At 35.6% G+C, this 13,400-nt stretch overlaps 1 protein-coding gene across 4 annotated transcripts in view; it reads left to right on the top strand.

Annotated features, from left to right (window-relative positions):
- GCSAML (germinal center associated signaling and motility like) overlaps positions 1-13,400 on the top strand; it is a 43,819-nt gene that overhangs the window by 24,893 nt on the left and 5,526 nt on the right. For 3 of the 4 annotated variants that reach the window (XM_032477255.1, XM_032477254.1, XM_032477253.1), the window contains exons 3-4: positions 6,728-6,787; positions 10,087-10,136. In XM_032477255.1, coding sequence (XP_032333146.1) covers positions 6,728-6,787; positions 10,087-10,136 — 110 coding nt within the window. Of the gene's footprint in view, positions 1-3,226; positions 3,366-6,727; positions 6,788-10,086; positions 10,137-13,400 lie in introns of all 4 variants that reach the window. The other variant, XM_032477256.1, reaches the window with a different exon arrangement.

Below are 13,400 nucleotides of genomic sequence, written 5' to 3'. Positions count from 1 at the left end.
CTATAATAAAGTGTTATTAACTGTAGCCACCATGCTGTACGTTACATCCCCAAGACTTACTTATTTTATAACTGGAATTTTGTGCCTTTTGACCACCTTCACATATTTCTCTCACTCCCTGCCACCCCTCACTTCTGGCAACCATCAATCTCTTCTCTGTATCTATGTGCTGGTGACTTTAAGATACCACATAGAAGTGCGATCACATATATAGTATTTGTCTTTCTCTGTCTGATTTTTTTATTTAGCATAATGCCCTAAAGGTCCATTGCATACTCCGCAGTTCTTAACCTATTATCAACTTTCACCTATGGAAGACCATTCTCACTATTTTTTCTCCTTCCTCCCTGATTCTCAATCTCACTCCTGTTCCCATAAGTATCAATTTTAGCATATTTCACCTGTAACCTTAGGGAGAATGGATCTATTTATCTAAAATTTGAATACATACAAATGATAATATGATGTCAGATGAGTCTATTATTTACTTTCTTTACTCATCAATATCTTTGAGATCTATAATTGTTAGAGTAAGTGCATCTGCTATGTAGCTGCTTCTGCGTGTTCATTATCTGCACTCACTTCATACCATTCATTCACTGCCAACCCTCACACCAAAGTCTTTCTGTGGACATTGAGAACACACCTCTTATATCCCTTTGGAAGGAGTGACCTGGAATACACCCTGTTTCTTTTCTAAGAAGAGGCTGCACCTTCTACTCCCCCTTTCTGGATAGCTTCTGAATCTCCACATCCATTCCTACACTTGGAATATGCATGTTTCCTAATTTTGCCATTCATTCATTTTAATATAAATTTGTATCCAAGTGCTATTTTAATTTTCATTTTTCTGGTTGTTTGTTGGTGATTTTCTGTATTTATTCATATGCTCGTTAGGCACCAAAGCTTCTTTCAAATCTTTACTGTTCAAATCCTTTACTCATCTTTTTTTTTTTAATTTGGTTTCTTGCATTCTTGTGGATTAGCAAGCACCTTTTGAATACTGCAGACTCACCTCTTGAGTGTTAACCAAGTTAAAATAAAAAATACTCAATGACACATGTGAAAGATGGCAAAGAAGACCTGATTTTACAGTCTAGGAGAGAGATGGGGCTCAACCCCAAGAATGGCATGGGCAAGTGGGGATTTATAACTATGGAACAGAGTTGGGGGGGTGGTCAGTGGGTGAAAAATTGCTAAGAAGAAATAGGGATAAAGGTGATTCGGCTAAACCAACGTGAGTGAATTCTTGCTGAAGACAGGCCGGGATGATCAGATATTACTTGGGGGATGGTGGAGGATGAAGAATTTGAGCTATCAGGGGCGAGGTTTCTAGTAAAAGTTTCATAGCAAGATTCTTGTTAAAACTGGATTTTACAAGGAAGTGCATAGATGGGACTAGGAGGAGGTTCAGGAGACTGACTAATGTTGGCTCACACAAAGAATTTCTGTTAGCTATTACAAATACCTGTTCTTACTGAGCATCTATATATTAGTTACATTTTTTATTTACTGGAAATCCTAAATGTTGATATTATAGAATTTGTCATCTTTTTGCCTCATGGTTCGTGATTTGGTGCTTTCAAAATAATTAAATTTCCTTTCATTGATTTCTATATTAAAGCAAAATTTGCATATAGTGAAACAAGCAAATGTTAAGTGTAAGACTTGAGTTTTACAAATGTGGATACCTATATAACTGGTACCCCAATCATGATATATATATATATATAATATATATAATTTTTTCATTATCCCAGAAAGTTTCCATGCCTCTTGTCAGTCAGTCACCTCCAAACACTGTTCCGATTTCTATTCCCATGTTTGCCATTTTGTAAATGGTCCCATACAAAAGAACATACTCTTGCATTTATCTTTTACTTAACATTAATGAAGAGATTCATCCACATTGCATGTACCAAAGTTCATTCTTTTTTTATTCTTTAATGTTCCAGAGTTTATTTATGTGCAAAGATACAAGATTATGATTATACATTCTTCCATTCATAGCATTTGAGTTGCTTCTGATTTTTGGCTATAATGAATCAAGCTACTAAAAATACTCACGTACAAATGCTTTTGTGGATATGTGTTTTGAGTAATTTCCTAGGAGTGGAACTGAAGAAGTTTTTCCCCATTCTTATATGACAAAGCTATTATTCTGACATTTCTTTGATTGACTTTGTTATTTACATCATCAATCCCTATTAGTATATAGCTTAAATTAGGAATTTTGCTTTTTTCTCTCTCTCATACTAAGCCACATTTTGCGATTTCATCTACTAGTAGAGCCACTCTTTTCTCTTTGAACTGTAGTTCCTTCTTTATTATATTCAAGTTTCTACATATAGATGGTTCTGTTTCTTTGTACTCAATTTAAAAAAAATTGGCCTATATCTTTATTGGCAGCACACAGTTTTTATTATTATGACTTTGTAGTATGACTTGGTATCTGGTGTGATGTTATCCTCAATGACATCATAGAGGTTTGACATAAGAAATACAAGACAGAGCAGCTTTTTTCCCCCAGTCAGATGGGTTTTAATATAAAGAATTTGGTTCTTACAAAATCATTGGAATGACTCAAGTTGTAGGTTTGAGGCTGGGCCTCTTATAAAGATACTCTCACCCTACAGAACTGACTGAGGGGAGCTCCTCCTGCCCAGGAGGCTTCTAGAAGGACTGTCCACTTAAGAATTCTGCACCCCCTACCAACAATGTCTATGAGGCTGGAGAATGGACACCAGAATGTTTATGTGGAGAAAATTCCTCTCTGTGAGCCTGATTTTCAGAGGAAGAGCCATAAAAAGGCCTCTTCTCACTCTGGGCAGCACCTAATTTGCAGCTTGAATATTGGTGGCAAGTGAGTCAGAGGAAGATGGTAATTGCTTTCCTTTCTCTGAAAAGAAGGTAGAATAGATGTTGACATTGCCCATCAACTGTGTCCAGAACCTGCTCTCTTCATCACTCTTCGTTTCAAAATTGATTTAGCTCTTTGAGGACTTTTCCCTCCCATACTCATTAAAAACTTAATTTGTTAATTTTATCAGAAGTGCCATTTTGAATTCTGATTGGGATAACGTTGACTACCTAGAGGGCAAAAAATGCGATGTTAATGCAAATACACTATTCCAATCAAAAATTGTTTGTAACTGTATTTATTCAACTCTTTAATGTGTTTTAATAGAGTTGTAATTTTTGTTTTTTTCTTGCATTCTTTTGTTAGGTTGATTTCGAGATACCATTTAAAACAGCAAATCTATGAAGTACATTATTCTCTAGCCTGGTATTGTTGAAGTGCTACTGAATTTTGTAAGGTCATTTTGTGTCCACCAGCCTTGCTGACTTTCTCATTTATTTTAAAGGTTTGTTAATGTTACTGGGTTTTCTACATAGTTAACACATCAACTATAAAGTTAAAGATTTTTCTCTTCCTTTTCATTTCTTGCAAAGCCTACCTGTTTCTTCTTTCGTTTTTATTAACCTTGCTGTATGTTTTTGATAGATTGCTTTTATCAAAATAAGGAAGTTCCAACTTACATTTTATGAGGACTTTTATTGTTAATGGGGCTCAATATTAGCAAATGGATTTTTTGAAACTATTGAGAAAATCGTGTAATTTTTTTTCTTAGATTCTAAGGTGGTAAATTATGTTAATAGACTTTGTACTGATGATCTACCCTGTTTGGTATAAAACCTTATTGATTGTCATGTGCTTTTTGTTGTTGTTTTGATTTCCTTTTTATTGAAGTATAGCTGATTTACAACATTATATTAGTTTCAAGTGTACAGGATAGTGAGTCAGTATTTTTATAGATCATGCTCTATTCAAAGTTATTACAAGAAAGTATCTATAATTTCCGGTGCTATCTCCTTGTTGCTTATCTGTTTTATACATAGTAGTTTATCTCTCTTAATCCCATACCCTTAACATGTCCCTCCCCCTTTTCTCTCCCTTTTGGTAACCACTAGAATGTTTTCTGTATATGTGAATTGGTTTCTGTTTTGTCTATATATTCATTTGTATTATTTTTTAGATTTCATATATAAGTGATATAAACAGTATGACTCTTTCTCTGTCTGACATTTCACTAAACATAATTTTCTCTAGGTCCATCCATCTTGTTGCAAATGGTAGAAATCCATCCTTTTTTATGACTGAGTAATATTCCATTTTATCTAGATGATAGATAGACAGAGTAGATATAGTATAAATATGTATGTCTCACAGCTTCTATATCCTTTCATCTGTTGAGGGCACTTAGGCTGTTTCTATTTCTTGGCTATTGTGAATAGCGATGTTGTATAAACACTGCAATATGTGTGTCTTTTTGAATTAGTGTTTGTGTTTTTGTTTTTTTCCAAATATATACCTAGGAGTGGGATTGCTGGATCATATGTAGTTCTATTTTCAGCTTTTTGAGGAATCTCCATACTGGTTTTCATGGTGGCTGCAGCAATTTATGTTTCCACCAACAGTGTATAACGGTTTCCTTTTCTCCACATCCTCTCCAACGTTTGTTATTTGTAGTTTTTTTGATGATAGCCATTCTGACAGGTGTGAGGTGATATTTTATTGCTGCTTTGATTGGCATTTCTCTACTAATTAGTGATGTCAAGCAACTTTTCATGTGTCTGTTAGCCCTCTGTACGTTTTCTTTGAAAAAAATCTATTCAGAACTTCTGCCCATTTCTTGATGGGTTGTTTGTTTGATACTGAATTGTATGAGCTTTTTATATAGTTTGCGTATTAACCACTGGTCGGCCACATCATTTGGAAATGTTTTCTCCCATTCTGTAGGTTGTCTTTCCATTTTGTCAGTGATTTCCTTTGCTGTGCAAAATGTTCAGGTTTAATAAGGTCCATTTTGTTTGCTTTTGCTTTTATTGCTTTTGCCTTTGGAAACTGATCCAAAAAATATTACTACAATTTATGTCAAAGAGTATTCTGCTTATATTCCCTTCTAGGAATTTTTTGGTTATGGATCTTACATGTAGGTCTTAAAATATGGAAAAATCAGCCATTATCTCAGTACTCTGGCAAACATACATTTCTAGGCTTAACTTAGTATCTGCTATTTTAATGATAGAATATTGATAATTTATTAATTCAGTCAACAAATCTTTGTATATCACCAATGTCTGATGTTACCTGAATTCTGCTTGATTTAAAAAAATCTTTTACTTCATGTACAGCAGAATTTAATGCCCAGTTATGTTCAGTAATATTAATGACATCAAACTCTAACTAGGTTCCTACTAAGTTAAGAAGTTTATGCTCCTACTTTTTTTAAACTTTAAAATACAAACATCCCTTGGAAGGTTAAATCTGTGAATCATTAATAACCTCAAGGACAATTACTTTAGTAGATTCTTTCTTCATTGACCAATTTAGGAAAATGAAATCATGAGAAAACTGGACTCTAGGAAGGCAGAAAAAGAACAGAAGACGGCGATGCTGAAATTAAATTTTACCTGATTTTACAATCTATCCTACTAATAATCATTGTATCAAAATCTGACCACTTTTGAGTATTATCCAGAAATCTCTATAACAGAATATATTCTGTAAAAGAAAAGGGTCCCTTCCTCTGCAAATCTGATTTACTTTGTATTTAACAAATTCTATTCCCTGCTTAGTGGTCCTATATGTCAATATCTAACAATGTTTCTTTAACTGTAAACACCAACACTGAGGAAATGACTTCTCTGAATAAAGCCAGTAAACAAGTGTGAAGCTCATAGTCTGAGATATTTTATATGCAGCCCTATATAGAAACAGGACAAGAGACCAACGTTGGGGATTTGATGACAGCGGAAAAAGACCAAAGTAATGCTATGCTTGTTGTACAACAGGTGTAGTGAAAGATTTGATTAACTGAATTATGAGCCTGGCTCTATTGCTAACTGTTGCATAACCACAGTGTAATCACGTTGTCACTCTGGTCACAACTTCATCATTCAGTCTGTGTTTGATTCTCATAAGAATGATTTTTAATTTTTGGGAAAACCCTAAGAGTAGTATGTACAACAAAAATTCCTTTCTTTCTTTCTTAAATTTTTCCTTTTTTATTTATTTTGTTGAGGGAAGGTAATTAGGTTTATTCATTTACTTTTATTTTTGGAGGAGGTACTGGGGATTGAAACCAGGACCTTGCGCATGCTAAGCAAGTGCTCTATCACTTGAGCTATCCCCTCCCCCCAAACTTTCTTGAATACTGGTGAAGATTACATTGCCCTATATGTACATGGATGGCAAGACAGCAGGGTTTGGAGGACCTTGGTCTGGCTCAGGACCAGGGTCGATAGTCCTACTACTACACATGGATGTTCATAAGCTGCTGATGCTACTTGGGCTCAATGGAGAGTCTGCACCTCCCCATTATTAAGGTCCTTCTACCTTTTTGTCCCCTCCTACCTCTTCTGGTGACTCAGGAAACTTGCATTCCCAATTATGATCAGTTACAACCTTGGAACTTTCCTGATTATTAAAAATGAGACGTTGAGATCAAAGATCACACTACAGACATTTTGCCCCATCATCAGCCTGGCCCCTGTGGTCAATTTCCAAATTGCATTCTGTAACTACGACTGCCAATTTCAAAGGAAAAGAGAAGTTTGACAAAATGGAAAGGCAGGCTTGGTTTTCATGGCAAGGAAAGCTAGAAAAGGAGATGAAAATATTTGGAGGGACGGTAACAGTCTCTTTCTTTGTGTTCTCCTATAGTTGCCTGAAAGACAATCAAAAGCAGCTCGGGAAGGAGAACCCAGATGTGAAAAGTAAACGGTAAGAACACAGCATATCAGAGCATTTCCCTCTCCCAAAGATTAACTTCCAGAATCTCTGTCCCAAGAGAGCTAACACCTTATCTTAGACCTCTTAGAACCACAATGATCCAATTCTTTGGTGATTGCTTCTAAGACCTTCGCAGAATGTTGGATGGGGACTCTATCTAAACACGAAAGATGGGGTATTAGTGGGTGTACATATTTTGTTTTTTAATAGCTATATAAAGCAAATGCATGAATGTATAGCTGAAATAAAAGATGTTTGGCTTTGGTTGGCTATTTGCAATGACCACACTTTTACCATATTCTTTATGCTTAGCCAGAATAGTCTTTGGGAAATATATGTCTAATTATGACTTTCCCTTAAGACTCTTTAATGGTTCTCTATTACATCCAGAATAAAATCCAAATTCTTCACCTGGGGCTTCAATGAGGATTGACTCCTGTGTACCTCTCCAATCTCCTTTCTCACCCTGCACGCTCACCCATTATCCCCCAGGGAGTCACACTCCTCAAGCCATCAATCATTTTCACCTCAGGACCCTGGTACATACAGCTCTGTTAGGGCTCATGGTTTTTGTTTTCCTTGCTTGGGCTTGATGTCATCTCTACTGGAGATGCTGGCTCTTGTGATTTCTCTGAAAAATCTCCCTGACTAGACTATGCGGTAATGCTTTTTCCACACCTGGTGGATTTCCTGCACTGCCCACCCCACCTCCCCCACTTATATTTGCCATGCCTTTATCTTAACTTGTAACTTTACATACATACATGCATATATATATCTTAGACCTTAGACCTTAGATATACACACACACACACACACATACATATAATTTATTTATTAATAGACTATTTTGAGCAGTTTCAGGTTCACAGCAGAATTGAGCAGAAAATAGAGTTGGCACATAGCCCTCCCCACCCACACACATATACTCCCCTACCCTCAGTATCCCTCATCAGTGTGGCATATTTGGTACAACTGATGAACCAACATGGGCACATTATTATCAACCAAAGTCCATAGTTTACATTAAGGTTCACTCTTGATGTTGTACATTCTATGGGTTTTGACAAATGCATAATGACATGTAGCCACCACTATAGTAGCATATAGAATACTTTCATTGCCCTAAAAATCTCTTGTGCTCCATCTATTTACTCCTCCCTCGTAACTTTATATTTGTTAATTTAGCTTTTTATAGTCCATCTTCCTCTACAGGCCATGTGTTTGTCAAAGCACTAACCACTGTTTGACTCGTAAGTGCCTATCTGTTGCCCAACCCTCACAAGACACTCAATGGAAAAAAAGGAAAAAAAAAAAAAAAAAAGAAGCAGTGAAAAAAACAATCTATATCTGGACACCGGTATCTTGCCTTGGCTTAGATGAACAGAAACACCCTGACTTGCTTATCGGTCATGGGCTTTTCATATCTTTGCACTCAACCTCTTTCCTAATCATTTCATTTCAAGGTCTGCGTTTCTACCTCTGAGATGGCCCCTCCTGCAGCTACAAAGCATAAAAGGATGAGGGATTGAGAGGAAGGCCTAGGTGTTTGCTGGTGATGTGAAACAATGTTTGCAGGAATCAGTAATTTCCTACGTGTTTCGTATCTGCTTTCTCTGCACAAAGGAAAAAGTAGAAACAGTAGAGTGACTATGCCTGCCCTGTGACTCTTTGCAACTCTCCTTTACATTTTGTGGTTGGAAAGGAGATAGCAAGTATCTGGTGATGTTATAGAACCAACTTTCTGATTCTTATCTGCAGTGTTTTCCCCACGGATGTTCTGGGATTCATTATTTATTCTTGAAGTTCAGAAGGCATTACATAACAATGTTCCATATGATTTGTGCATTTTTCCCTATAAAATCAATATTCAGCTCCAAGTCTTTAAGTTTTATTTTTATATATTTGAACACTTTTGTTTTATTTGTTTGGTTCTCACCTCCAGAAATAACAACTATGCTTATATTAGGCCTTCTTTTTTCATAATTAACGACCTGACCTCCTCATTTTATACCATTTAATTTTCCAGTGTGCTTTACATGCTCCTGCTTTGTTTTTAGAGGAACTGATTTTACTTTTCCATGTTTTTAATGCTGTTTTAATTTCTCTAAAATGTTGTCATTTCTTTCAGTTGTTTTCCTGATTTATGCTGGCCCACTTTCCCTCTCCATGTCTTACTATTCTTAATATTTAATAACAGGCAATCACTCTTTATCTGCCTTTAATACACTGTTTCTGCTATTTTTGTGTTATGTTTGTTATGCAGGTCATTTTTGAGATAAAGTGATATGTATGTGTCCACCTGGGCATTTGCTTGGGGAGGGTGCAGAGGAGAAGTAACTTAAGATTCAGGCTTTGATTTTAGTATGAATCTCAGACTGCCTCCTCACCAAGTATTCTCCCTCTGCCCTGGGCACATCTCTGTTCTGTGTGTATTACCTTCTTTGCGGTGGACAGGTCATTTCAGGTTGTATCCTTTGTTATCTCCATATTTCCTCTCAAGTTTAGCAGTCCGGGAAGCAAACAAAAGGTGACTGTGTTGGCAACCCCAGCCCCTTTGTCTCTTCTCTTGTTTGGTAAAGAATTGTGTCCCTATGGAAATAATCTCTATTTCTCTCATCATTAGCCCACATAATGTCTGTCACTGCAAGTTGGCAGTTAGAATTTCTAAGACTTCTCATTTGTCTTTGAAGATATGTACTCTCTCATGAAGAATAGCAGAGAAACAAATTGCATTTTAATACTCTTCATTGAATCATTCCTGATTTCACCATACTGCACATATGTTCTCTGTACTATGATAATATACAATATGCATGGTCTAAGAATTTAGTAATTCCTAAAGTTTCATAAATTATGGAGTCTGTTCTTCACATTTATCATTCTTATCCTAGATTTTTGTGGTTTTTCTTTTTTCAGCTTTACCGAAGTACCTTGTCATATAAAATTTTAAGATATTTAGAGTATTTGATGATTTGATATATGTACACATTTGGAAAGTATTTTTCGACTGAAGTAATTCACACATCCATCACTTCACATATTTGCCTTGTTTTATGTGAGAGCGTTTAAGGTTTACTCTAGCCATTTCAATTATATAATACGGTGTTCTTAACTATATTTCATACTTTTTCAGAAAGAGACAAAGTAAGCAGGCTTTTAATTTTACTTAACCTTTGAAATGTAATCTAGCAATGACCTTAGGTTAAGAGCAAAGAAACATTCCTTTCAAGTGCAATTTTAGCTTTGAGAACTGGAGTGTCTCATGTTATTATCTCTTTCATTTGTAGGCAGGAAATGACTACACTTGAGAGAGAAAATCAAGGTCAAGATAAGAAAAGTAAGTCATTGCTTCAGAATATTTCTCATACTAGGGATGCTGTAAATCTCTCTATTTCTAGCACTTACAAATGTTGCTCAACATCTCCCTCTTGAAATTCTTCCTTCCTCCATTTGTTTTGACACCACATTCCACTGTTTGGGTTCTCAATTGCTGGCCACTTCTCTACGATCCAGTGCTACCCTTTCTTGGGTACATCTAAGATGCCAGTGCTTCTTAGGTGACCCAGATTTAGAATCTTTCTACTCTCTTGAGGAATTTGTGTATGAATGATTTTACTTCTTCTACTCTTTGGTATAACTTTCTTGTAAAAATCATCTAGGGGAGGTCATATTTATTGTGAATAATTTTTTAACATATAGATGTAAATGCTTTTGCAGTTATAGACTATCTCCATTTTCTAATTCATCTTGTCAGATTTGAAAGTTACATTTCTTATCAAATTTGTCCTTTTCAATTAAAATTCAGAAGCCCTTAGCTTAAAATTGTTCATCATATCTTTGTATGTATTTAATGTTTGCAGGATCTATAGTGATGCCCTCTGACTTCTAACATTGTTTCTGTGTGTGTGTGTGTGTGTGTGTGTGTGTGTGCACGTGTGCACATGCAGATTTTCTATTATTTGATTAATCAGTTTTACTAGAGTTCCTTTATTTCATTAATATTTTATGGAATCAAATTTTGTAACTAATTAATCATTTATCACAAGAGATGCTCTCTTTCTGGGCCTAATTCCAACTGGTATATAGCTTACCGAAATTCTAAGAGGCTCATCAAATATTGTGCTATTTTGATTTATAAGAAGAGGAGATGCAAGTTGAATCCAATGTGGTTATCCTGAAATAATTCAGGCTACTAACCCCCCTCAAACTTCCGTAAGGTGCAGATTCTTTCATTTTCCTTTGGCAACCTATGTGTTTAAAGTGGCCTGAGGTACCTGCTCCTTTCCGTTCACTAGGACCTATCAGCCTTATGTTCTCCATGTAGTAGACCATTAGTATGTCCTGTGGATATATGAAATGATCAATGTTTGTGCAACTCAGATTTTGACAGAGAGACAGAAACTGATGAAGCTCTGAGACACACCAATGAAGCAGCACTGGTGTCCCTCCACATGAAAGCAAATGTATCTAGATATCTGTCATTCTGTTGCTTTAGTGAAGTAAACAGACCTTATCCCAACAGTAAATGCAATCAAAGTTGCCACCGAATTAAATCTGAGAAACTGTCCAAGACCTAGCCATCCTTTACTAAGGCCAAAATATAAAGAAGATTCTTTCAGGGCAGTCTCCTTGGTCCCTTAATCAGTTCTTGAACCACAAATTTAAAGACACTGACTAAAGAATTTGAACATGACACAAACAGATGGAAAAATATACCAGCGTTCTTGGGTTGGAAGAAATAATGTTAAAATGATGATACTACCCAAGGCAATCTACAGATTGAAAGCAACCCCTATTCAAATACTAATTTTGGTATTTTTCACAGAACTAAAACAAATAAAAATTTGTATGGAAACACAAAAGACCCCAAATAGCCACAGCAATCTTGAGAAGAACAGAGCAGGAGGAATCATGCACCTTGACTTCAGACAATAAGCTACAATAATCAAAACCACATAGTACTGACATAAAAACAGACACAGATCAATGGAACAGAATAGACATCCCAGAAATAAACCTATACACTTACGATCAATTAATCTATGACAAAGGAGGTAAGAAAGCACAAAGGAGAAAAGATAGTCTCTTCAATGAGTGGTGCTGGAAAAACTGGGCAGCTTCATGTAAAAAAATGAAATCAGAGCATTCTCTAATACTACATACGAAAATAAACTCAAAATGGATGAGAGACCTAAATGTAAGACCAGAAACTATAAAACTTCTAGGGGAAAATGTGGGCAAAAAACTCTTTGACATAAATCGCAGCAATGTATTTTTTGAATCTATCTCTTAGAGCAAAGGAAATAAAAGCAAAAATAAACAAATAGGACCAAATTAAACTTAAAAGCTTTTACACAGCAAAGGAAACCACTGACAAAACAAAAAACAACCTACTGGATGGGAGAAGATGTTTGCAAATCATATGGCTGACAAGAGGTTAATATTCAAACTATATAAACAGCTCATACAATTCAACATCAAAGAAACAAACAAACAACCCAATTTAAAAATGGGCAGAAGAACTGAATAGATATTTTTCCAAAGAGGACATACAGATAGCCAACAAGCACATGAAAATATGCTCAATGTTGCTAAACATCAGGGAAATGCAAATCAAAACCACAATGACAATTATGGGTCTTCTGTGATTCCATATAAAGTTTTGGATGATTTGTTCTAGTTCTGTGAAAAATGTCCTGGGTAATCTGATAGGGATTGCATTAAATCTATAGATTGCTTTGGGTAGTATGGCCATTTTAACAATATTAATTCTTCCAATCCAAGAACATGGGACATCGTTCCATTTCTTTAAGTCATCTTTAATTTCCTTAGTCAGCATTTTGTAGTTCTCCACATATAAATATTTCACTTCCTTGGTCAGATTTATTCCTAAGTTTTTGTTTTTTTTTTTTTTGATACAATTTTAAAAGGGATTATTTCTTTACTTTCCTTTTCTGATATTTCACTGTTAGTGTAAAGAAGTGCCACTGATTTCTGTATGTTGATCTTGTACTCTACCTTGCCAAGTTCTTTTTTCAGCTCTAGTAGTTTTTGTGTACAGCCTTTAGAGTATAGTACCATGTCACCCCCATATAATGACAATTTCACAAATCACCCTAAAATTTACATGGAATCACAAAAGACCTAGAATTGCCAAAGCAATATTGAAGAAAAAGAATTAAGCTGGAGGAATAACCCTCCCAGACTTCAGACAATACTACAGAGGTACAGGAATTCAAACAGCACGGTATTGGCACAAAAACAGACATGGATCAATGGAAGAGAATCGAGAGCCTAGAAATGAACCCAGAGACTTATGGTCAATTAATCTTCGACAAAGGAGCCAAGAATATACAATGGAGAAAAGACAGTCTCTTCAGCAAATGGTGTTGGGAAAACTAGACAGCAGCATGTAAATCAATGAAGTTAGAAGACTCCTTCACATCATACACAAAAATACACTCAAAATGTCTTAAAGACTTAAATATAAGACAAGACACTATAAACCTACTAGAAGAAAACATAGCAAAGCATTTTCTGACATACATCTTAGCAATGATCTCCTAGGGCAGTCTACCCAGGCAATAGAAATAAAAGCAAA

The sequence above is a fragment of the Camelus ferus genome, chromosome 3 (assembly GCF_009834535.1).
Source record: "Camelus ferus isolate YT-003-E chromosome 3, BCGSAC_Cfer_1.0, whole genome shotgun sequence".
Classification (NCBI taxonomy): domain Eukaryota; kingdom Metazoa; phylum Chordata; class Mammalia; order Artiodactyla; family Camelidae; genus Camelus; species Camelus ferus.
This window is presented reverse-complemented; position numbering and strand designations above follow the sequence as displayed.